The 27,746-nt window shown below is 39.7% G+C and overlaps 1 protein-coding gene across 6 annotated transcripts in view; it reads left to right on the top strand.

Annotated features, from left to right (window-relative positions):
- lrp8 (low density lipoprotein receptor-related protein 8, apolipoprotein e receptor) overlaps window positions 1–27,746 on the top strand; it is a 165,792-nt gene that overhangs the window by 71,911 nt on the left and 66,135 nt on the right. For all 6 annotated transcript variants that reach the window (XM_068707665.1, XM_068707662.1, XM_068707666.1 and 3 more), the window contains exon 3: window positions 11,341–11,463. In XM_068707665.1, coding sequence (XP_068563766.1) covers window positions 11,341–11,463 — 123 coding nt within the window. The remainder of the gene's footprint in view (window positions 1–11,340; window positions 11,464–27,746) is intronic.

Genomic DNA, 27,746 nt, shown 5'->3' with positions numbered 1-27,746 from the left:
TTTATGCTATGTGTGTGAGTGAACATGTGAGTAAGTATCCATTCGTGTGCACGTGTGTGTGTGTGTGTGTGTGTGTGTGTGTGTGTGTGTGTGTGTGTGTGTGTGTGTCGGTGTCGGTGTACCTTGCAAGGAGTCTCCTGACCTCTTGAGGCAGGCTGGAAGCTGGTCTGGTTTACACTTTATATTTTGAAAACTATTTATTCTCTTGTGTTGAGGTTTTGTTCCATTTATTTTATGCAATATGATTATAGCATCTTCACACTTATACCCTATGTGAGTAAGAAAAACGAAATGAAATGAGGCAATGAAAGGAAAGAGTAACCATTAATGTTGTGTACTTTTGTAACAGAATCCTTTACTTGTGACACAATTTGGCTTTCCGATCCACTCTCCAATACAATCAAAACATGATTTAACAGTATGCATTCAACGGAACGGACGCCCCTCTAAATCCTTGAGGCTGTGTCCGGCTGCTTCATGATTTTCCTTTGCCCATGATGACATCAGTCAAACAGCATTGACAGCACCCCCGGTGAATGCAGAGCCATATAGGTTTTACATGTGCGGTTCGGAGCGGGCTGAAGGATTGATGGCTGATATCATTAAAACGATGACCCTGTCTAGGAAAGTGAGCGTCTGATGAGATTGGAGTGGGACATGGGGGAGGGGATGAAGTGTGTCTGTGTGTGTAGGTGTGTCTGTGTGTGCATGCGTGTGCAAGTATGTATGTGAGTAACGGGACTAGTATCAGTGTCTGGGTGTTTAATAAATCAATGCAGGTCAAGTCTGAGAGCCGGATGTCACCCAGATGGCCTGTTGTTAGGGGGATTTGGTGTGTGTGTGTGTGTGTGTGTGTGTGTGTGTGTGTGTGTGTGTGCCTGGTGGACAGCACAGGAGCAGTGGGGTTACTCTGTGCATATGTCACTTCTAATGAGAGATACTGAAGCAGTAAAGTATGATCTCACAGAGTCTCCAGACATCTGGGAAAAGAATACCATCACACACATATAAGCACACCCATCAAATGCCAACGCACCTTTTGCAACCTCTTTTTATCTATTCTTTGTCATAGAACAAGGGAGAACATAGAACATTTCATTTTTGGTTAGGACTTTTTTTGTTGATGAAGCAGTAGTGGGGAAAAAAAGGAAAGGTCCTATTGAACACATCATGCAATGTAGGCAAATGTACTGAACTTGGTACATTGAGTGAAAGGATGCAGAAACAGACAGAAGACAGTCATTTATATTGAATGTGTGTTATTTCTTTACTCATCCTATTCCAAACACTATTGAGCAGCCTCACTTTTTTTTTACAAAGTTCAGATTTTCTTATGATACAGCTTTTGGGCATCTGACGCCATCATTTGCCAGGCTGATAGGCTTCATGTTGTAAAAATGAAAACAGGCCTGGCCCTGTTTGTTTCTCCCTCGCAATGTGCTCCCACAGTGGCCCCTTTTGTGCTGCTACTTAATTAGCAGTCTCTGAAGCTAACACGGTACAAAGCGACCGCTCTTTGATCTCTCTGACTAGATATCCACTCACCCTCAGAACAACAAATACACTCACGTTTGTTGGTCTCAAGAGGTAGCTAAGAGACTTCCGGGCACACAACGTCCAAAAAAAGGGTTACTCAGGAGGAAGAAAGAAATAAAGAAGCAACAAAGACATATTTTTTATTACATTTTAGGAGGAATTTCTGAAGTATGTGTGATGAAAGTGGACTGTAAGCTTTAATAATAGCAGCTATGTTTGGGTGATAGGAATGATTACCTTTGTTGCTCATTGTTGGATTGAATAACAAAATAATTAACTTTGCAAGGGAGGTTTCTCTTTTTTTGCTATTTTCATGCTTGTTACCCATCACTTCTCAGCTGGTTTGCAGAACTGTAATTCCTTGCTTATGTAAGGAGGAACAAGGTTTGGGGACCCAGGATGTGACAGGATTTGGGAGGTCTTAGGCTTTGGCATGTGGCTGATGCAGACACTGTCTTTCTTGGAGTTAAATCCAGGGATCTGGGGAAAACACAGAGCCAAGAGGACAATGGTTCAACATGCCCAGAGTGATTTTCTTTTTTTCCCTTCAGCCAGCAAATTGATGTTGAAACTCTTTCTTTTTTTTTTGCATTGCAATCTAAAGACCTACATCTTTAAATCAAGTATTTTGCTTTGCTCTGACAAACGATCAGGCTAGTTTGATAGTGATGCACCTCAGACTCTTTAGATACGTTTGTCAAACAGCTAACAGAACAAGGAAATGTCCACAAGGACAAACGGGAATTAAGCAGTCATTTTAGAGCCTAATATTTGATAAAGGTGTCAGGCAAACATGATTGACTCAGAGGGCATGCTTGGCTCTCTCTTTGCTCTTGTCAGTGTGAGCAAAGAGAACAGGTTGCAGGATGAACAGGGTGTTTAAAGTGTGTGCGTATCCTGTGCCGACTCTATGCATATATGGATATGAATTGTTCAATTCCATAATGCTGTCTTCACAGTGACTTCAAAGTTAATAGTAAAATAATTTAAAAACGTATGGCGTTATTTTGCACCACAGCCTCTGTCCTCAGCTGCTATTGTTAATCCCCCATCACAGAAAAGAGTCGTACAAAGGCTCTTCGCATTTCTCTCAAAGCTTAGAAGACGGAGAAAGTGATGCAATCTGTTTTCTTGAAATGAGTAAACAGTCGCAGACTTAAGCAGAGGTATAAGCAGATTCATGAGCACTCACACAGAGAGATTAACCTCTGTGAAGTAGTTTTATATGAGTAGGAGCTGACAAGCGTTACTTCCACAAGCGTCTTCAGTTGCCTGGATATTATTTTGTTTTATTTAGACGTCTACCGTTTTTAAATCCTCTGGTTACTACTGGCTTGATGTGTTTGCTAAGATCCTTTGTTTTTGCACAATTATTCTTCATTTGTTGAAGCAAAGGACGCTATGCATTTCTCTAAAACAGCATGACACCTGCTTGCCAAAGATTTATTTAAGTGGTTGGAAAGTGAAGGAGTTCACCGTTGATTGGGACCAGGACTTTATTAGTCCCAGAGAGAGAAATGGTGTTGTTCCAGCAATGGAGAATGCACATAAGATTGAAAGAGATAGGACAAATATTACCCTGTACACTGGTATTTTAACACTTTTTATAGGGCCAAATATGCCATAATAAAAACATTAATATATACTGTATATTATGTAGGTTACTATGAGGCATAGTGCAGTGGTAAAAAGGTGGTAACCCATCATAGTAAACAGTTATTTATACTGTTACATTTAGGCTTTACGTCGTACATATTAAGAATATTAATTAAATCATAACAGTGTGGACAAGCTACAGTGTGGCCCTAAAGTATATCTACGGTAATGTAAAAAATACAGTATCAAACAAACATAGCATAGAGTGGCCAATACCACCATAGTCTGTACAGACAAGACCAGCACTCAGGATCAATTCATTTTCTGTTTGCATTCCCTCTGATTTCATCACCAGCTCAACATGTGGCACTAAACACAACATAAATGATATGAGCTTCCTCCAGAGGCAGAGCGAGGTCCGTTTCTCACCTCAGTATTTTGCTTGCCTTCTAGTCTGTCTGAAGGTCCCAATGAATGTAAAAGTCAGTTGGAAGGATCTCAGTTTTATAAAGTGGGCCTCTGTCTCTTTCATCTTCCCCACATTGAGCTTCAGGTGAGTCCTCCTTTACCACATGATGCAACTGTCAACCTGCCTGAAAAAAATAATATAAAAAAAATTATAAATCTGGAGACTACGTCCTGCTGCGACTCATGAAATAGTAACAAGCTTCTTTGAACTGGTAGGTGGTATTTGATGTGCTGTGAGGAGCATAATATATTGTGTATTTGATCTGGCCAGCTGTCTGGGTTGAGAGTCCATGAGCTCCCTTCACATCTCCGGCCTTTGTAGTGTGTGCATCTGACACACACCCGTGTTCATCCGAATGCAGCTTTCTTAGATTTTTTACCTCCACATTAATGTTACGCTTAGAGTATTTTTTCATTCCCCTCTGATGATATTGAACATATATACTTAATGCCAATTCTTGCCTCAGATTTAAGTTGTAGTCGCAATAGTTTGGCTTTGAAGAGTTTGGGAAACTTTGTATTTTGCAGATATAAACCTTTCGCTGTCATCGCCCTTTTATGTTCAATTGGCCAATGGGTGGATCATATTATTCAACTATTTCTTTATTTATCCTCCCTGTGAGTGGACCACTATAGTTGGTTTTCAAGTTAGTCGAATGAAAAATATGAACAAAATGATACATCCAATCCCTCCCTGCTTTCCATTACCTTACAATTACTGTTCTTTCTTGCAGCACTGTGCTCTTGTTGTATTCTAGTCCTTTCTCCACAATATCTCTCTGTCTCCAACAGATTAATGGGAAACTGGACAGGCCTTTAATCTCCTCAAAAGACCAATATTATACTTGTATACTTTACTCCATCCCTCTCTCTGTCTCTCGTCCCCACACACAATTCACAGAGTATTCGCCACTCCCTCACAGTTTGCTCGCTGATTAACGGCCTCTTTCCCTCTACTGGCACGCTACGTTCTTGAGCTCTTTAGGCGATCACAACAATGTAGAGGACCATCTACTTCCTCTCCTCTTCCTCCACCATTCATTCTTTCCCCATTCTCTCTAGCTCTCTTCTCTTTATATCTGTTATTTTTCTCCCTTTGCTTCTTGTACTTGCTTGCTCCTTCCTGGATCCTCCGTAGAGTTGTTTACACCCAGACACATATTGTGCTATTTTTTTTTCTTCTCTCTGCTGGTGTTTTCAAGAAGTGTGAGTGTGTGTGTGTGTGTGTGTGTGTGTGTGTGTGTGTGTGTGTGCGCGCACCTGGCTTTTAAGAGCATATACAGTCATTTCCAGATTAACTCTGGGGCAGCCCCACGGCCCTTCAAAAGAAAACACATTTAGTCCCCCCCCTTTTTAAAAACAAAATAAGTCCTTAATATTGCGTTCCATTTAGACTTTCATGTAATTCTGAGAATATTGTGAGAAGTAAATACAAATCTTTACAATGAGCAAGTAGGTAACTCCATCTGAAAAGGCTGAGGCAAAACCAGGTTCATTTTCATAATCATCAGTTTATAGAGACGATCTTTATTCAGCGTTAACAAATGGACTTTTCTATTACGTGCAAATAGCCCAACGTAGTTTGATCACAATCTAAGTCATGGAATACCTGAGCAGAGCGACGTGGTTACCACAGTATTTCCTCTGGCTTTTCTCCAGATTTCATGTACAAAGAACAGAATTGGCCAGTTTGGGCTTTTCTTTTTTTTCTCCTTTGTAGTGTGGTTTATTTCAACTGGGTTATTTTAAACCGAATTACTCTGGCTTGTTCTATTTAGATGCCTCGGTCAGGGTAAATCGTATCGTTTATTTTGGAAAGAACTAAGGCCAGGGTTGATTTAGTAGGGTCTTGCTTTAATATACAGATTTAGAACTTTATTTTATTTTAGAATCATTAAAGGGATATTTTTATGATTTTTTAGTTTGAATACTGAATACCAACAGATAAAGGGAGACTATAGATACAGTTCAAATTCAGTCAGACATGGATCGAGTTAAAAATATGTATATACATATATACTCAAATAGAGATTTTGTCAACCGGGCTAAATAATTGCTGGCTATTCAAAGTTATATTACTTTTATTTACCAGATAATACAGACTGTAAAGACATTTCAGGATTTAATTTGCTTGAATACAGTAAGACATCTTTGCATTGTATCTGAAGCTAACATTAGACTACCAAAATAAAATGCAAACAGAGAACCCAAACTGTCCTTAAATCAACTTAAAAAAGAATGTGCCATTCATACAATATCTGAATCTTTGATATAAAAATCTCCTTTTACCAACTCAAAGGCTGGTCCGCAAAGAATACCAGCTTTGTTCTTTTGCACTTGGAATTTCAGCAGATTAAAGAGTGTCAGTGTTGCTGACTGAAGACTGGTAAATAATGTCACTACAGCGCCTGTTGTCTGTTCCAGACCTTTTGTTACTGGAGCAAATCAACAATTTAGGGACTGCAGTCAACACATCCTAATTAAAGGCGACACAGTGTTCCCTTAGCTATTATTGTGCTGTTGGATGTTTTATTTCCATTTCCCTTTCACTATGTGTGGGCATGTGTGTGTGTAATGAGGTGTGTAAATTGAATGACTTGAAGGTTGACGCTGACCTTCACCTGTTCCCAGGTCGAATGTTCATGTCGTCAGGAGTATGTGACGAAGAATCCAAAGAGGCCAGCGTGTGTGTGTGTGTGTGTGTGTGTGTGTGTGTGTGTGTGTGTGTGTGTGTGTGTTGAGTGGATGGGGTGGAGGTCAACATGAGTAGGTCAGCCTAGTCACTCATTGATCATGGAGGTCTGCAGAGGGTGACATTAGTTGAATGTCAGTGGAAGATTAACACACTATGTCTATAGAAAAGGTGAACAGTAGTTACACCTTTTAAGTGTACTCTGAATATATGGTCTCCCACATGCATCTCTATAATGGGCATTATTATAATGGTTTGGCCTTGCATGGCCCTATGAAGGTTTAATATTCATGGTGAGATCATGTCCCTTTATAGAAATACATGTAAAAGTAAAGTAAATTGGCATCCTCCAATCATATTATACCAAGTTATTGACAAAATAAATGTCAAAATAAATAGATGTCATTGTGCATGTGTTGTTTAACAGTACTGCATTCTGTGAAACATTAGGTCGAAGAAATCCCAAGTGGAATGATATGATACGGTGCAATCTGAAAGTGTACAAAGTTAGTGATGACTCGAGATTGCAGATAAAACCATCTACTCTAGAACTTTTTTGGTCTGTGTGCTATTTCACATAAATATGAATCACTTTTTCCATATGGAGAAAGAGGACTAAAATAACATAATACTTAAAATCTAGGAGGAGAGTTGCTTGGTAGGTAAGGGTGTGTGTGTGTGTGTGTGTGTGTGTGTGTGTGTGTGTGTGCACAGAATGTGTGTGCATGGTTGCCTAGTGTTTGTCTCCTGCACATTCACTCTCACACCTCATAAGGCAGGTTTAGGCTGTTCCATATGGATGACACTCATATACGACAGGTCGCGGTGCATCAGAATGTAAATGTAAGCGGCTGTTTGTGTGTGCATCAGCAACTCTTGAGAAGCATGGGAATATTTTCTTTTTGTATGCTGATTTTTCACACGTTTGTTTTAACACAAATGTCCACATATTTCACAATTTTGTGATCTCTCTTCATATTCGTCCACCATTTAGAATACATCTGTGTGGAATATGTGAACTTCTACATGTATTGTTGTTCATTCTCTCTCTCTATAGTGTGGTTTTCTTCATTCCTGGTGTCAGTTCCTGTGCCTGTCGCAGATGAAAAATGTGCATGCTTATTTTATTACATGAACACTTTCTTGCCAAAATGTTGTATTGTAAACAAATCTGTGGGAAGATTTCCCTGCATAAAACTAATCACCATTCATTCAGTGTTCAAAACTATAAATTACTGCACTCCATATATGTAATTCTCAGTTTTCAAGATGGATGATAATAGCTTTCCATAATGGACTTTATTGAAACACTACCATTTCTTGCTTCTGTTGGGAATGCCAATTTTCAAAGTAAAGTCTTCATACTGAACATATGAGTTCTGTAATCATTCTGTCTCATTTTCAAATGATTAAAAATGTCCACTTATCATCATACATTCCACGAGACCGCCCCTGCAGTGAATTAGTTTCTCACTTTGCTGTGTTTTTTATCTTTGTCCATTGCCACTGTTCAATAAACATGAGAGTAACATCATTCATCCAAAGGTTAATTAAAAGCATATTGTATTTGCTCACAGAGGAAAATCGGCTACTCAATGCCTTTGGCTCTCAGAATAGGACGGGGCCAAGGTGAATCATATTATTTCCCTTTATGTCCTCAGGATAAGAAAAATGCGAGTCAAGGGAAGGGTTGTAGGAAATTGATATGGGCTTACGCTTGCAGGCTTTTGCATTTTAATTAATCCTCTTGAGTGTGACATGTTGTAAGCCGGTTTGTCACCTGCACCATTTTGCTTCCCCAACTGAATCAAAGAGTATTGTGATGACCCGTGACATGAGATATGATATTAAGGAAAACTGTAACTTTTGGGTGTCTGATATCACCTGTGTTGGGATCTACATTACAGTATTGTGAATTACGCTTCCCAGTATATATAGCTCTGTGTGTGGCTACAGCTGGCTGTGTCATCAGGCTGTAGGCAGAGATGGAGGAAATGATGGAGGAAAAAAAAACAGGAGGGTTGGCAGGAAGAGATGGGATTTATGCTAAGATACTGGTAGGAAGGAGATGGATTTATTCAGTCCTTTTGTGAAGACTGATGCCATTATACTAGACCCCACCTAAACAGCCTCTGTCCCTCTTCCCCTTTTGTTTCTGTACCCATTTCCTGTTCTCTCCCCTTCTTTTCTATTTACCTTTGTCTTTGGCTCTGGCTGCTCTGTGATCCCTAGGGACACACTTTTCATTTATTCTAGGTCTACACCTTCTTCAATTTCATCTCTCTCCTGTTTTAAGACTCTTTTTTTCACTCTACTTAGAATCAATACTCTGCACTGTTGAATGTGTGGTTGTCTCTATGTTTTCTTCAATCATTCATACGTTGTCATCCATACAAGTGCATTCATATATACGTATAGAAATTATTGGTCCCCAAAGCTGAGAAGCTGTCAGTTCCTCGAGCATGCTCTTCATTATTATGGCTCCCACTTGTATAATCAGTCACAACACTGCCTTTTACCTCACACCGTAGGACATCCAAGGCTACACACATAAACAACAAGCTAATAAGTTGGCTAGCTTTTCACTTGCTAAGTGAAATAGGACTGTATATAATACACAGTGCCAGGGTTGGACTGATTCCTTGTGTAGTTCAGCAGTTTAAATCAGTGTGCTGATGCTGCCCAGCTAAATCCTTGTAAAAGCAAAGCATATGGCACTAAGCAGTGGGGCTCTGTTTTGTATTGAACAGAACAGACACCTTTTCTGTATAATTTGCTTTTTAGGTTCTTGGTGAACATTTATACTGTAGAAGTTTGAACCTGGTACTTTTCATACTTGTGACTGTAAACGATGATGTCTCTCATTACATTATGTACTTACAGATGAGCCCTGGTAGTGAGAAATTAACAATGAAAAATATATTTAGTGATTACCTTATGAATGGTCTTTCTTTTGTTTTTTTTTCCAAAAGGGAGAGAGAGGGTTTAGCTAAAGAATTGTGTTGTATTTTGGCAATTTAATTCCTAATTTGTAAATATTTAATGAAATGGGTAGTGACAATTTTTTTCATATTTTTAGTTTAATTCCTTAAATGTGAAGAGGCTGTTTTTGTATGGATCAATTCTTTTAGAAACTCCCCTTTCAGCCGATTTTTTTTTTTTAATTCCTGGTCCGAAATTCCAGGTTTAAAATGGGCATTTTTCTTCAAATTGGAGAGACCAGGGACAGTTGTGATGTTAAGCTTTTGCACCTCAAACCAAACCTCAACAAAACAACAAATTGATTTTGCGTATCTTTTTTTATTTGAAGAGTGAATGTTATATTCTGTTTAATTACCATCCAGGGAATAATTGGGCTGTCATCACTGTTCACATGAACTGATAGAGACTACCTCGTCTCTTTCTTGGCTTCATATTTGTTTATTATTCTATCATAGAAATCAATCTCAATCTCTGTAGTTGAAGCTATAAGTGTTGTAATCACATGTGATTGGAGGATAGTGAGCTTTAGCAGGAAAAAACATGATTTAGTTAACATCGCACACACTACATTACTTTGCTTTAGACACTCAGTCTGCAACCCACATTTTCAGTTGGTTTTAACCACGGGTCGCTGAGGCGGTTTAACACCAGGCTCACGTGAAAGAAAATGGAACAGTATCAGTCACTGTTACTGACTTTTACACACACACACACACACACACACACACACACACACACACACACACACACACACACACACACTCTTGCCATTTGTCAGCCCCCTTCATTGTACATTATATTTCATCATGGCGAGGCAAGGCATTGCTAACACGGCAAGCGAGTGCTTTCTCTTGTTCAGTGGCTCTCGCTGTCAAGGAGAGGGATTTTTTTGCCTCTGCTCGTGACAGACTCAAGTGCTTCAATTTTCTCCTTTCTTGGCGAAAGCTATGGCACAAAACCTTTGGAGTCCATAGGCTATCAGGAAAACTAGACTGAGCCAGAGCCGGTTTTGCAAAGACTAGACTGGACCCTGAAGGTGGATCATGGGGTGTTAAGATGGCGCAAAACCTCTGAGCCAGTTTAGGCAGACAACTAAAAGGGTGCTGCTCCGATCACATGTGACATGCTCTATTCACTGCACCATACATCCAACGCGCTCTTGCAAACTACTTAAACTGTCATGCACTGCTCGTTCACTCTGCCTAAAAGCAAACCGCTCGGATTGAAAACTGTGCTTCTCCACCCGAACATCCACCTATAAGCTCATTTAAATCAAAATCTGTTCCAGGTTGTCAAATACAATATACTCCCATGCCAACTTTATGAAACTTAAATTCTTAATGAGTCACATTTCACAAGTAAATTTATACCCACAATATTGATAATCTAACAAATCAGTTTGGCCCTCATGGAAAGCATTTAAACAATATATTCCACAATGTAGAACTTAAGTATGGATTCAGCAGGAGACTGGAGACTTTTTCATCCACACTGGATCTTTGTCAAGTTAAAGGTGTCTCGGTATGAAACTTCCAGAGTCTCACCTGACTTAACAGCCCTGATCCACTTATGCCACCTCAAAGAACCAACACTAACAAAGGCTCGCTAATAAAACACCTCTTGTTCTCTCATGTCTCCTGTTACAAGTTGCACAAAAACAAGCTGATGGTTGAATTCAATTGGACAGCAAAACTATTTTGAAGTTGGTGCTCTGGACCTACTCTTTAAGTTACATTTTAACTGCGTACCCTTTCTCCTTGTTAAGTGGATTATCAAACGTTTGACATGTTTACTTACTTACTTACAGACTTGCTTACTTGCGTACTTACTTAAGTTTTTAATCATTTGTCAGTCAGTGTGTTCATTTTGTGAAGGTGACTCGGACATCATTTTATGTGCTCCCGAGAATTTTGTGCCATTTAATATGTAATATAACAGTCACTGTGTTAATACCGGGGAATGAGTTGATTCACTACACATATTAACGACCTGTAGAGAGTAGCTTTACTGCTTTACCTTACTTTGGGTCATAGAGTAATGTTGTGTGTTACCTTTTGTCTCCACAGCAAAGAAGACATGTGCCACCACAGACTTTGCCTGTAAGAATGGACAGTGTGTCCCTGCCAGGTGGCGCTGTGATGGAGAACCGGAGTGTGCAGACGGTTCAGACGAGGCTGATGCAATCTGCAGTAAGTAGCCACACAAACACAACCACAGACAAACAGTGCTGCAAAAGCAAGCATGCAAACACTGGCGGAGAGAAGGCCATGAACACACAATGGGAGGTCAGGAAACACACACACATTTGACTCAGTCAAAGTCTCAAATGTGCTACCAGCTACAAGTGTAAGTGTGTGTGTGTGTGTGTGTGTGTGTGTGTGTGTGTGTGTGTGTGTGTGTGTGTGTGTGTGTGTGAGTGTGAGCTCATTCATGCTTGAAAAAATAATTGAAATACATGAATTTTCCAAAACATGCCACACCATCATGATGTAACTAGTCCTGTCCCTTTTGCAGTCATGTAATTTGTGTTTATTCTAGTTGACCTCGACACACACACATGCACACACACGTTTCTGTCAGCATTAAACACTTCCAACGATTCTCGGTCTCAGTGTGTCACATTTTGCTGCGCTCCAGCCTCTGTGTCAACCTTCTCTTTCTTGCACATTGTCTCAGAAAATTGCATTCAGTTTTTTTTGTTTGTTGGGTGGATCATCAGTGGAAAACTACAAAGACTGTGTCAAAACTACAAAGAGTCTGTGTCTTGGTTATTTTTTATTGGATAAAGAAAAACAACTATTTGCAAATCACATTGCAAATAGTTGTTACATTACTGTTATACCACTTTTGTTTTGCTTGTTCACAGATGTATTGATACAGTATTGGCTTTTTACTCGCAAATATTGTATTGCACGTACAGTAACAATAGGCGTAGTTGCCGTATCTTTCACTTCACCTGGTTCACTTCACCACAACGGCATATCTGCTCACGCTTCGTGCTTGCGAAGACACATAGTTTGTGTCTATTTGTGTGTAGTTGGAGGAGCTCAGCCCGACAGAGAGAGCAGAACAAATGCGTGCTGCAGAGTGATAATAAATTAATTCAAAACATTAAAAAGCACCACTAACATCAGGGCTTACCAATACTACGATCTATTATTTAGCACCGGGGCCAATTTAATACCGGGTTTTGGAACTCATCACTACCTCCAGATAACGTCAAACGTGAAAGGCTCTCGTTAGAGCCATGTGTCCGTTCTGGGCTGCTGTAGAAACATGGCGGTGCAAGATGGTGGACTCCGTGCAAGACGACCCGCACCCTAGTAAGATATAAATGGCTTTTTCTAAGCTCGGGAAAACAACGATTCTTAGTTTTGGGTGATTATACACTGATTAAAACATAGTTTTGTATATTATATTAAATATCTGCCAATATACCCCAATACATGTTAAATACTGTTCCTTTTAAAGGATGAAATCTAAAAAGACAGCATTAAAGGACAGATACTGGACATTTAAATGGCTGTGATGTGACCATAGAGGTTAATTTACTATTCTGACACGAGGCATTTCAGGAGCTATAGCTCTGCAAGTTTATGAACTTTTGAACTTTTTTATTTTAGTTTCAGATTCAGATAAGGAAGGGTTTTCATAAGATACCAAAACAACTCAAGGAAAGTGGAGTCTTGGAGTCTTCAGTGGCTTTTGAAAAAGGGAGTCAATGACTCAGGAAAGTTGAGTGAGATAAATTGATGTATTTTGGGAGAAACTGTGCCCTGAATGTTCAAACTGCTGGATATAACATACTATTTGGTAAAGGAGATCCATCATCAAGCTGTTCTACAGTTGCTTTGTCTTTTTTATAAGTCAATGCATTGTCCTGCAGCCTTTCTAAAGCAGCCCACATTTCTAGGACTGAGCTTTTCATGTTCAGATCGACAAAACAAAACGGATGCTTCTCATCCAGACAACTGTGTTGGCACAGCCTGGGCGCCATTGGGGGAAGAAGAAAAGATCAGGATTTTCCGGTGAAGCAGTCCAGGTTAAATACCTTATAGCACCTACCTTGATAATTCCGATGCCATGGTAACTTTCCGGAGTTGTATAACTGCCTGAAAGCAGTATCAAGAGCTGAACACTGCCGTCGGTTTATATTTCATCTTATAACCTGTACCTATCCCAACACCAAAACAGTGCTCTAGTGGGGTTGACCAGTTTGGCAGAGTTTGGAAGTCCTCTAATTGGGAATCAGAAGAGTTGTATGGTGCTTTGTAAACATCATGAGCAAGTTGTTCAACAGCAGTTCAAACCGGTGAACTCCTGCCTGAGGCAAGAGGAGTAGAATCCAGACATACTCTGAATTTCACAGGGGTTCACGTATGAATATCCCACATAACCAGTGTTTCTTCCAAAGTTAAGTCACAGAACAGAGCAGAACTGCTAGAGGTCAGTCTTTCCACTTCTGTCTATAATCACAAAACTTTCCATATGGCTGTATCTACAGGCCAGCTCCTATTTGCAATTTTTATGAAGATGATTTTTAAATAGGTGATCAAAGAGCCCTTTGAAGATTCTCAAAGTAATAAGTCTGATTGGGATAGGCCAATGACGTGTGTGTGTGTGTGTGTGTGTGTGTGTGTGTGTGTGTGTGTGTGTGTGTGTGTGCACGCACACACGCCTATAACTGGAATAAGTGTGTGTGCCTGCATAAGTGTGTGTATAAAGATTGGGTCGATGCTTGTATTTAGTATTCATCACAAGGTGAATGTGTAAGGCATTTCATCAGATTAGTGGACTTGTGGTTAAGTCTCATTATGTCCAATCAAGGTCGGACGCTGTGAGTTCTCTAACTTTCTCAGCCACATTGATCCTCACAGCTGTGTGTGTGTGTTTGTTGTCATGCAGAAGAATGTGTGTGTGTGCTTGTTAATGTGTATCCTTTCATCATAAAACAGTATAGTGGATATGCAGTAGGTTAGACATTTAACATATCTTTAGAATTGAGCAATATGCAAAAACATTAAGGGCAGGGTTGGTAATATTCTTAAAAAACATTTAAAAAAAACCTTTTTGAATCAAGTTGCTTTATACATTAGATGCAACAATCTTGTAATTTTGCCATGATAAGTAGATAATAAAGAGACAGCTATCCGTCTAAATTGTGAAAAAGAATACTGACAATTTTCTGCCACGTCATTGTTGATTGATGACAGATTAAATGAAAATGAATTTGGCCTTGGCATACCTTTTACAAGTCTCTGCCAAAATATATTCCCTCCTGTGTTTTAATGATAGTGATGGAGAGCATTGTTTAACGCGTCAGCCATAATCTCCTATTGATGCTTTACCATTCAATGACTCCTAATTCCTTGTATAGAAGCATCATGCATTTGTCTGTTTATTCTGGATTTTTCTTTGTTATTCATCTCTATATCATCATGTCAACCCTAGCTGTCACCACCACCTTGTCTTATCAGCCTTCTTTTTTCCTTCCTTTTTGTCTCTGCATCTTTTTCCTTGTTAATATTGCACCGATCTGTCTGTTTCTTCCCCTACCAGCCTCTGAACCTCTCTCTGCGAGCCTACCATCTCGTATCACATCCTCTTCTTTGTCCTCTTGATCTTCCCCACTGTATGTCCTCCATTTTCTGATCTCAGTTCAGTTTAAGCAATGCCTTTGTTTCAATTGATTTCCCTGGGAGGGAATCGATGGGCTGATCCCCAGGACCTCTGGTCGACTGCTGATTAACTATGGACCTCCGATGATGCCTCTGGACCTCCCCCTGCCTTACACGCACACACACACACACACACACACACACAAACATGCTCCCTGGGAGGTGTCTGTAATTACACATCTGAAAATGATTCTGGGCCGAGAGGGGATTCTGGAGAAAATGTTCAATCAGGTGACGCACAGAAGAGTGTGCGTGTCTGCACACAATATTCTGCACCGATCTTAAGTGCAGACATCCCCCCTTAGCATCATTAGTAATAATAGATGTACCATAAAGTCACTAGATTACTGAATAAGTGACAGTTATTCATTTAAATATACAAGAAAACAACAAATAAACAGCCAAAATATTTGGACTGGGTGTAGTTCAATTGATTTATTGTTTTCCAAACAGTCTCAAAAAGTTCAATGAACCTGTCACTTTAATGAAAACTTGGATATGTTGTAAAAGTAACTTTTTTTAAGTGCAGGAACTAGTTAAGATAATGTTTAATATTTAGAGTCAAATGTCCTAAAAACAGCAACACACAGAGGCAACACTATCATCAGGTTAATAGTTTATATTCACGGTGAGACAAACATTTTATTTTATTTGAGGTTTAGCACCAGTTTTGATTTTCCCTGGTTTTAATCTCTTGAACAATAAACATCATGATGATAATGGGTCCGATTAAAATCTATTCTCATACACACCTGAAAAGTTAGGAAGTAAAGGAACATTCATCAAAACTTGTCTTGAGCACCTTTATTGTTGTTTCACCACTGAATGGTTCATTTTAAGGGTGCTTGCTATTAATCCATAATAGCTGATAACTAAATGCTCATGAATTATACAGAATTAACCGTTTCTGGGGGAAAAAAGTACCCATCATAGGATGCCGTTGGGTTATTTGTATATTTTCACATTTTAATTTACATAATGTGGGCGACCAGTTCATAATCCATGTGCCAGACATCAAAGCTCTGATATTCTGGGTCTAGACATTACAAAGTCAGCATCCATTTGCTCTGAGTGGCATCAGCGAGATCCTGCAGTTCAACAATCAGTGCTGATTAGAGGAGCTGCGTCTCTGAAGTGTTGTAAACTCCATCGCTATGCGTGCACTCTTTCGGCTCTGCTGCTGCATATCTACACTCCAGGGATTAAAAAGAGCTCTTTTCGCCACCCAAGTGTCTCTGTGGGTTATTGAATTGCAACATCGAGACACTCATAACTACATATTGGACCACACTCCCCACCAGTCCAATTTTCATGCTTAAAAATGTTGGATGCAGAGTTAAAACTGTTGGAGAGTGCTTAAGCTTTGTGCTATTTGGAGGATGTTCTATATTCATAACATTAAAGTCTTGTATCATCAACATAAGAAATCTAATCGTTCCAAGTCTACTCAGGCATGTTTCATACTCGGAGGCATGCTGACAAAGGCTGTACTGAAAAGCCTCCAAACTCATTGTGAAACATAATGAGTGGAAGAAAGACAAACACAAATGAGAATTCTGGTGACTTTGGAAGTCGAGTAATCTCAAGTCACACACGGTAGAGCATTTTGAGATAACGCTGAGAAAACAACAGTCTTTCTATTCCCTTTGGGTCAGCTATTATGAAATGAAAGCAGTCATATTTTCATTTATTCAAAAGAAGAAAAGAAAGAAAAATAATATTTGGTTCTTTGATATGAAGACCTGCATTTATTTCAGTGAAACAAACTAAACTTTGTTCTTTATCTGTGCAGGGCCCTGATCTTAACACCTTTGCACTTGATTACTCTATTAGTAGAAGACTAAGCAAAATGAGTCAGTAAATGTTGTAAATATAGCATTACGCATTAGTAAAAGCTGATGTGTTAGGCGTTCTTACTGATTATCTGATTAGATGTTTTCACCAACTTACCCAGCACCACTGGGCATTAAAACTGCGATGAGTTCACACTTTGCTACTTCTTTCATTCCGTCTGATGAAACCCATTCATTTAAAGACACAAACTCTCAAACCAGAGTCTCTCATCACAGCATGACTTCTCTCCCAGTTTGGGTAGCCTTGATTTAAAGAGCTCCTATCAAATCGCTACTGACCCCCTCAGTTTATTTTTCATATGGTAATTAAAGCCCCACTGAGGAGAAATCTGTAGCGACAATATTGAGCAGACAACTGTTACTATCCTTGGCACTGCTTAGTCAAACAGGTATTGCAACTACGCTCCTAAATGTGTATAAAAAAAACCACCATTGGCTTCTAGGGAGGAAAAAGCCAATGGTGTTTTTTTCAATCATGACTGCAGGATGTTGGAGAGGATTTTGCTGATGACATTGATCGCTCTATGACTACATACTGTGACTCAACACTCTCATAACTGGTTACTGTTGTATGCTGTGCCTCTTAGTCTTGTTTCAATACCTGCTGTGAAATTCAGTGTGGTATATTACCACTATTTTTCATGCTACAGTGGCAAGGCTCTAGGGATAGCAATGTTAGTCCACCACTTTAGTTTAAATATTTTATAAGCTAAATATTGGATGGATTTCCATACGTTGTACAGATATCCGTGGTTCCTAGAGAGTAATGCCTACTGACCGTGGTGACCCTTCATTTAGCGCTACCAGCAGCTCAAATGTTTCCCTTATCCAGTGACTATCTCAACAGTACTTTGTGTTTAGTGCTGTTTAACAAATGTTAACATTGCTAATATGTTAAACTGATATGGCGTGAGAAAGATTATGTGTTCCTGTCCAAACATGTACGTATTGTCACAAAGCCGTTACTGTTGCTGTAGAGTAGACTTTATATTGAAGTTAGCTGTTCAATTTATTTTGAAGAATACCGTTTTGGCAACAACATTTTTAAGTGCATTAAAAATGCACATTATGCATGTATTTGTTAGTGATGAGCCGTTTTTATGCCCAGATGACCCATTGCACATGTTAAATATGAATAATAGATTTCTACATTTATATTTAAATTGTGTAAAATTGATTCATTTAATCAAATACATTTTATCCAGCGCTGACCCAAGTTATCAGTGTAAGTGTCCCTTGGTGACAACTGAAGTTGAAACTTGTACCCCCCTCCCCCTGCATGTCTCTCTTTTCCTGCTGTCATCACTTCCACCTGCTCCTGTGTACTGAGGTGTGTTTTACCTTGTCTCTGTGTGCTGAGACAACAGGCAGGTTAGCGTATTATGGCATGGAGGTTGGGCTAGTTAATTATTTTGGAATATGAACGGGAAGGATCCAGTGAGTTAGATTGTCGGACGGCTTCAATTTCATGCTTGAGGCAGCGGCGGCAGCAAGCGTAATTTCCCAGGTGCCCCCCACCCCCTCTGTCTGTCTGTCTCTCTCTCTCTCTCTCTCTCTCTCTCGCTCTCTCTCACTCTCTCTCTCTCTATGTCTCGTTCTGTGTCTCTGTCTACCTGTCCCTCTCATTCAATTCTCTTTTTCAGTCAGTGACCTCGCCTTAAAAAAAGACACATGTAGTAATACAAACACAATCAGACATATGCACACAAACATTCAGGAACAGAAAGCGACTCAATTCGATATAGTTGTGTGTGTGTGTGTGTGTGTGTGTGTGTGTGTGTGTCCGCGACTGAAGTGTTTGAGTGTGCAATCCAAGGTCACTCTGATTTTCTACTTCAGAGTAGTCTAATTTGTCTCTAGTCTCTTGCCACATGATCTTGTAATGGAAAGCCTCTATTGCCCTGAGCTGAATTTCACTCACTGGCCACGATATACACACAAGCACAGCTGCACAAACGCAAACACACATACCGACCTTCCTCAGTTTCAGTCATTCACTTTCACTTTCTTTTTATTAGTTAGATACTTTGGTGTGATTCAAACTGTCAAAATGATCAAATGATGCATAACAGGTTCTCCACTTGCAGTGCTCATTTTCCATCAGTTTCAATGTTCAAGTTCAAAAAGTTTTTCCTTTTGATTGTCAGCTCTGGTAGTGAGTTTACTGGCTCAACCACAGAGAACCATGCTTAATCAAGGCAGCAGGCTTTGTGTGACTGACGCCTAACTCAAGGCTCTGAGTTACTTTTACTGGCCGTGCATTACTCTGACTGCATGTACTTCCAAATTTTCACATATTTTTCATGTTGTGTATTATAGTACACTTCAGGTTTAAATCACACACTTAACTGTGAAGGCTGTGATAACTTGTCATGCTTCAATTTGAGAGACCGTATCGTCTGTTCAGCTACTCAATAACACAACGATAAACATAGAGACCACCTATACAGGATGCAGGGCATTTATGTTCTGTGGATAAAGTTTGGCTCTGTCATTTTCGACATTAAAACTTTTCTTTCCTCAAAAGACACAAACTGTTGAAGCAGAGCCTCTCATCCCAGCATGACTTCTCTCCCACTTTGTGTAGCCTTGACTTATAAAGCCCATATCAAATCACTACTTACTTCTTCCATTTATTTTCTCTATAGCAATTGAAGCACTACTGAGGTGCAAACTGTAGCGAATTAATTTAAACTACTTGGTTAAGTTTAGGACTGCAACAACTAATCGATTATAAAAAAGAGTCGGCAAGGAATTTGGTCATTGGTTAATAGAGTCTGTGTACGTCTCCGTGGAGGCATTAAGCCAGCTATTGCTACACTTTGTGTCAGTTTATGAATTGCAGGAAATGAAAGATTATAACAAGAGTTGGAGGCAGAGACTAACGATACAGCAGAGAAGAGTGCAGAGGCTAATGCACGATTACAATTTTAAATTTAAAAACGAGCGTAACGGACAGCAATACCGTCCATCTGTTTTCAGGATATATTGCAGCCCTATAAGTTTGACAAAACAATCAAAAAAACAAAGGTCCACTTTGCAGATCCTTCCACTATATCTCATGGTCTTCATTAGAAAATGGAGTTTGCGCAATTGTCATGGAAATGGAAGTGTTGACATGTGACCTCAGTAGCCAGTGAGAATTCTCAGTATGTGTGAATGTTTAGCATAAAGGTTTATTCTTGACAATGTGAACACTGTGGGATATGGTTTAAATCTCCAGGAAAAGTAGTAGAAGACAGGATGCGAACTGCAGTCTCTGACATAAAAAGTCCCAAGCTTTGTACCTCCAACCATTCACTCACCCTCGTCCCTAATACCTTTTGTGGCAGTACATCAACATTACAACTTCCTATTAAGTTTTATGTTACACTAAAAAGGAGGTTGCTGGGTAGGAAAATGTAAATATAATTAGTATTGAGCATTTTAATGAACAACCAATGCTTCTGGAAACGAAAATGTCTGGTGAGGACTCAGTTCTTAGTAGTTGTGATGAGTAGTTTGTGTTTCATTGTCAAATGTAGCTCATAAATAATTGAATATACAATACTGAGAATGACTTTAATGTCACCTTAAAAGTTGCTGGGGGAAAAACACATTAAAGTCTCTTTCTCCCCACTCCCTCCCTCCCTCCATCTCATATTGTAAGTCCATCATCTCAGACCCTCATGTGCATTGTTCTGCTTATCTTGCCATATTGTGGCATCTCAGTGAGGAAAAAATGTCTTTAACTTGATTTATATCAGTAATAAGTTAAAGGGTATTGATCCCTAAAGGAAGGTAGAGAATAGCCACCTAATCAAAACACAACAGGAAGTACCCTAGACAACAAAAGACACATTGCATTTTATCTGGCTTATGAAAGCCATTCTGCAATAACGACACAGAGAAAGCTAAACCCAAGAAGTCCTGTGAGAAACACTCAACATATGAGAAAACGGTTATTTATTAGAGCCGTAAGTGGTGATTATCAATATAACTTCCATAAGCTACACAGAGAAAGTCTCATAGTTTCAGTGGTACACTACATGTAATGAACCAGTTCTGATATTAGAGAACATTTGTGTTGACGCCTGTGTTGTGGTAGTGTGGGGTTGAAACAGCTGTTTACAGCAAACGTGCATCCTAGTGTACGCTGGACATGGCAATCAAACAGTAAAAAACACCTACGCAGCAACAGCCACCATTTGATTTTTTTTCCGTCAATTCCATTCTTCCGTTCAATTAGTGACCCTTGCTCTTGGCTGGTCGTGATTGATTGGTGGTCAATATGTTTTTGCTCTCGGAGGGCGTCTTGTGGAGCTGGAACTGTCTGATGGGATTGCCTTTGCTAGTGTTTTGGACGTGTTTGTATATATGTGTAACAATAATTATATATGTGTATGTGTAACAATAATTATGTTTTCATCACCCTTTTTGTCCTTATACATTTCGTCAGGCAAAAAAAAAAAAATGCAGCCTCTTTTTATTTCAGTTTTATTTTCCTCCCGAACTCCCACCCTAAATTGAATCAGCGGATTACATATGTGGTGTCCAAAAACAGACTCGGGAGACAGAACAGGTGATAAAAAATAGTATTGGGTCAAACGGCAGGTTAAAAACAAGGAATGAGTCAGACAGGCAAACCGATCCAGTCCTTTAGACTGAGGCAGGAAGAAAGCAGTATAAAGGCAGCAGATGGTCATAAGAACAGATACAGTCATGGGGGAACAAATTAGACCTTTGTCACAGAAGAAATTTGGCATTTCATAGTCAAATCTGCTCCATTTATGTGTCCCAGTATGCACACTACTCTGGTCCTGGCACTGGAATGCAGCCATTGTTTTATTTTATTAATTAAACCAAAGTTCGATGGAGCAAAATCTCTGCCGTGAGGCCTATAGCAGGGCTTCAATGATGGTAGAGGTCAGAATGCACAATAGAGAGATAAATCATAGCAGAAGAGGACAGAGTAGAAGAGAAATGGTCATGACAGATGCACATGCATTGCCGGTAACCTTAATGCTGGTCCAACATAATTTAACAGGTGTTGAGAGATAAATGGCTGCATGGTAAAATATACTGTTATACTGTGTATAAATCAACTGTATAGTACAATTTGCATGAGCATAAAAGTTAATTTTGTTTGCCTTAGCACATAGAGGCATACAAACGGACTAAAGAGTTGTTGTTTTCAAACATGTATTTTCTATCTGGAAATTGGTTTGCCAGAATTAATCAAAATTCTGGTGTTTTTGAGGCCACTAAACTCGCTAAAGCGTATAATTTAACTTTATATTGCAACTTTATACAGCCAGTAGTTGTCTTGTAAAATTAGAAAAGTCAGAGACTATGCTCTCCAAATAATTTGGCTGCCTGTTTTAAATTTCACACCCCTGCCTTTGTGGCCTGACCCAGCCTTTGAATAAATGACCACAGAGGAAATAAGCTCAGAGTTTGCTCTCAGGTTCAGCCCCACGCTCTGTGCATCCCAAACTCTCCTCCTCCCTCTCCAGCTTTTTGTCTGCCTCCCTTTTCTGCAATCGTTAGTTGAGATGTGGCACTAGCCACTGGCGGTATTTTTAATGCCCAATGTGTCGTCTACTAAACAACCATTAAGAGAGGCCTGTTGGAAGAAAGTGGCAATTTCCTATGAGTGCGCTGGTGTCCCGCTGTATTTCTTCCCCCCACGGCACTGACAGACCCACAGTCTAGACTGTGCTAATGGTTCCACATTTAACAGGCCCCTTCTTCCCCTTCACACAGCAGAGAGAGAGAGAGAGAGAGAGAGAGAGAGAGAGAGAGAGAGAGACTGACTCCAGTTTCACTTTCACTTTGCAGCAGCGTCTGAATCAGACCCCCATAATAAGAAATCTCAGTTACATAAACTTACTCTATAGGTACACAAAATAGTGGCAATATCACAAAAACAATCTTTCCCACTTGAATGTGATGGAAAAGTTGGTGTATCAGATATGAGAGGATACAGGAAGATGTTTTTTTTTTTATATGACCTTTACGTTATGGTAACTGCTCCTGCTTGTTCTATTTGTAAAGAAGGCTTTCGTGTAATGTTTCCGCTCACTGTTGCATGCCTCCAAGCAGAAAGCCCAAAAGTGAAGAATGAACAGAACTTCGTCGCCATGGATGTATGTCGTCGTCAGTGTCGGCCCATGTTGCTTGTCTATTCCCACAGCAGCTTTTCAAACCCCCACAAGGTACTCATTAATCAGAAGAAACCAAATTCATTCATTTACTGTGATTCACCTTTTACTTTTCAAATTTTCTGAATTTGCATAAAGTCTGTGCAATACTTTAATGGCGGCATCATTTCTGTCTACTATGAGAATCCTCTTTAAACTTTAGACTTACTCTCTTACGCTCCCTGTTTTGTAATGCTACATGGCTTTTATTTTCATCTCCTCTTGTTTTGTTGCCTTTCCACTGCTTTCTTTTATCCCTGCACTTGCTCTTTCTGATCATTTTTTTCTCTCCTTTCTCTTGACTTTGATCCTTCTCTCTCCAGCATACTCCCCCTCTCACTACATCGGGGCTGCAGTAATAGGAGATCAGTGTTCCAATGAAAGCCACTAATCAACACTAACCTTCATTTAAAATGTAATCTGATATTAACCACATACGCCCTTTCTGTAAATTGGATTTCACATCTGAAGGACGAGGGGGGGTGGAGTTGGTGCTACAGCCTTAGCCTCCAAGTCCAAACTGCTCATTTACATTCAGTGCTAAGGGGTCGTCCAACTGAACCAAAGTTAAGAGTCAAGACAGTACACAGAAAAGTGTGAAAAAGGACATAATATCATACCCAACATTATCTTTGGAGATCTTCCTATATATTTAAAACTAATTTTGGTAGTGTAGTAAATTAGCAGCCAAGTTATCCTCACACATTTTACATCTTAATGAAGTTATGGTGCAAACTAAATTAAAATGACATCAAGTTATCCTGTTAGCCAAAGTCTGAAAAAATGTCAACCACTCTCGTCTTTTTAACTCCCTCCCATTCCATAGCCTTTGTCATTTTACATGGCCATGAAACATCATGCTCCAATTCTCAGTGTGCGATGTGAGGATATGCAAAACACACACACTCATGCATTCACACATATATTATGCACACATGCTTACAAACAACCAAACACACGCTCAGTCATGCATACAAAAATGTATGTAACCATCCTCACACTTACAGTACATATACATGCAAACCAATCCCTACATGGACTCATGCATACAGTAATGCCTACTGTGCAGTACATACACTTACACACAAACACATACATACACACACTTATTCAAGTAAGTTTGACCATGAAGTGAGTAGATGCTGGATAAAGCATTCCTCGCCAAATGCTCTCCAAACAGTTCTGTATTGCCTGACCAACTGTAGCATCAGTAAAATCAGCTGTTAAAGGTCAGGGAAAGAAATGATGTGTGTATTCTGTGGATCACACTCATCACTCCACAGATGCCATCGGTGCATGGCGATATTCTTCCGTCTCTATTGCGTTGCAGTTCCTGATTCACAAAAGCTATCACCTCATTCACGTCTGGATGCGTATGATGACGTGGTGATTCTGGGCTAAAGTATTTTCTTGTGGCTAAATCTGATTGCAAAGTATAATTTGATTAGTTCATTCACCAAAGGCATAATACATGGCAAGCAGCGGCATCTGTGGTGTGATGAAGTTGATTCAATATTGCAAAGTGAAGCGACATGGTTCCATGACAAAAGAATATTTTTTTTCTCCTTAAATTTATCACTCTAATCTCAGAGAATATCCTCATACATTCGTGAGATTTACCACTCTAATCTTCTGACCCAAGTTTTTTCTCAGATATTGAAGACTTAAATCTTTTTCTCTGGATATTACCCCCCCCCCCCCCCCCCCCCCCCCCCCCCCCCCGTCTCCGGGCTACCTAATGGTCCTAAAACGCCATTGTTTATTCGTGGTGGGCACACACACATACACACAAGCCATTATGGCCCTAAACTTAAATTAACAAGCCATGTGAAAATAAGACCACTGTTTAGCATGAGGTTAATGAGCGTCACCGTGGCGATATTACCCACTGCAACCGATGAAACCAGCATTAGACTTACAAGGTCCTTACAAGCCGAATAATTGGCTGATCCATACATCTCTGGTCTTGTATGAATCATTGATGCATAAGAGCTCTGTGAGCTTAGGGCTTCCCTGCCTCCTGTCCTTTGTCTACTCCATTGGTTTATTCTCCTTTATAAAGGTTACAGCACTAGAAGTAAAGCATTTCATTCATACTGCATGCTGCATGATTTAAAGAGATCAACTTTTCACTTTCTACCAGATCCCATTTATTTGAATGAAATTGCAGACACTGAGATTAAAACAACAAATTCATTAGGGACTACTAAAATGCGACCCAGTCCACATGTCTAAATGGATTACAGCGCACACATTTGCACTACATCATTTTACGTTTGTGTGTATCTACATGCTTATGTATCTGTGTCACTTGGTGTAGAGTTGGTGAAAGTGTTTTAGAGCTGAATAATGAGTGACCAGATGAGCATTTCCTGTGTATGTGTGTGCATTTGTACAGCAGGCCCTCAAGAGGTCACAAGATTCCAACCCAATACCGCACGTCTCTCTCTTAGAGTAGGTCTCTGGAGTAGCTTCCTCTAATTGCCTTGGTCCCAGTTTTTCCCTGCATTGATATTCTCCATTCAGTGACCAATACATGACCCCACCGCCCACTCTTACATCTCACTCTATTTCCTTTTTCTGATCTGCCTTATTCCCTCTTTCTTTACCATCTATATCCGTCCTCTATTTTTTCCCCCTCTCTTATTTATTGTTCATGATTCCAAGTTAATCCAGGAAGCAGTTCGTGTCATGTCAATGTTAGTTGCCTGGCATAAATTGAATTGTCCGAAATTAAATGGCTGAAATATTATATGGTCACTATATAAGTAGACTGACTCTTGCCAGTACACAGTTGTGTATTGATTCAAGCGATGCCTTGGCCCTGTTTTTACTGCAGAGTAGCCAAGCGATAACATTTTACTGTTCTCAAACAGCCACTCACTAATTTATAGTGCAAACACATGGCTGAAACTTGAGTTTAATTATGCTATTACACAGACGATCAGCTGTTATCTACCCTCCGTCAGTTAGACTTAAATGATGAGGTGTCAGACACAAGTTCCATGTTTGCGGTCTCTTTTACGTACATACGTTATTACAATCATTATTTGTGGTCAATTCTGATTAACATGTTGAGTTTGTAGAGATTCTCACACATTGATAGTAAATAAAGTAAAAATAAAAAGTGTCTGCTATTAAATTTTTGTATTAAACTATAACGGCCTTCAATATGGTATGCATATCACTTTGGAATACATGTGGAGCCCATTGGTATTCACAGCAGTGCAGAGTATTCGAGCATTCATAATACTCCGATGTGATGAGACATGGTTCTCGGGTGTTTGCATAAAAAGACGTTAAAGCATAGTACCTCATCAGTCAGCTCTGTGCTGCCTGGGGTGCAGGGGAATTCAGTGTAGCTTTAAGCATTTTAAATTCATGCAACTATAATGCTTAATGCCAGTACAGGGTAAATCATCCGTAAGCTTCCATTCAACATGTGCCATATTATCACATACGCTCCTCCCATGCCCCTTTGTTTTGACGTGGTGTCTCACTGTGGCAGACAGTGACTTAAGAATGACTCATTACCTCCCGGCCTCATTCACACACCTCATGATAAATAAATTACCTTAGCATTAGCCTGCGGGGCTACGAGCCGTCTGAATCAATCACCTGGGAGGCTAGCTTTGATGCTAGGCAGGCAGCTAGAGAGTGGACGCGATGCAGCGCTACAATGCTCTCTGATCCCCACCCTCCTTGTGAAGGGAAATTAAGAAGGTAGTTAATCAAAACTTCATTAGCATACAGCGCCTTGCTCAGTCCACCCCTATACCCTGCTCATAATGGACATTTAGGCATGCCATGTGAGGAGAATAACAAGTCTGTACCACTTCTGGTTGTGGACTTGTTTGAATTAAAAGACTGCATGGTCCCCTATATGCCAAATGAGTTTTCTGACCCCAGGAACAGCAATTAAAATTTCACTGCACAAATTCCAAACTATTAAAAAAAGAAGGACAACGTTTTTCTCAAAACGAAATACGATAAAACCATATAATCTCACTTAAGATGTAATTTACATATGCACAGCCTGCTTCATATCAATAAGCTGACTAAATCCTCAAATTGCAGCCAATGCAAATTTCAATGCAAACTTCTATTCAGGCAGTTTGAATGAGATCTTAAGGTTGTTTAGTGACTAGTTTACAACTTTTAGCTAACTGCATACTGTCATGTGCTGCATCAAAAGCAGAAGATAATCCCTTTAGTGGGTTTTAATGTATTCAAAACAAACACAAAGCATAACTAGAGTAACAGTGCATTGGAGTATTCCCTTTTTTCATGTAATGATGTTTCCATCCATTATCACCCAGCTTCTTTTCACAGCAACGTCCTCTCCATCTTGATTCATCATAGCAGCCATGTCATGTATATTAGAGAAACCTGATTCCTTTAATTATTCACTGTTTTAGTTAGCTAAATGCTGCTCTATTTAACAGAACTAACATCACATGAAAACAATGTATGTGTCCAATCTTATGCCCTGCCACTTTGTAATGCAGTGTCATAGTGAGAAAAAACGCCGCAAATGCTGACAGGCAAATTTCCCATGGGACAATTAATTATATATGCGTATGTTACCAATAAGAAGGCACAGGGCTAAATTATTTTGGCTAATATGCCTGTATATGTCACAGAAATTGAAGTTGAGGGGAAGGTATGACCTGATGCCACCAATTGTGTTTGTTTAATTTTTGCTTTATCTCTAATAACCTGGATGCATTCACTGACAGCACATGCTTGGTTTGACCGT

Source organism: Cebidichthys violaceus, unplaced genomic scaffold (assembly GCF_023349555.1).
Source record: "Cebidichthys violaceus isolate CVI_PGR_0920_01 unplaced genomic scaffold, fCebVio1.0.p SCAF_13, whole genome shotgun sequence".
Taxonomy (NCBI): domain Eukaryota; kingdom Metazoa; phylum Chordata; class Actinopteri; order Perciformes; family Stichaeidae; genus Cebidichthys; species Cebidichthys violaceus.
The sequence above is the reverse complement of the archived record's forward strand: the minus strand, read 5'-3'. Positions and strand labels throughout refer to the sequence as shown.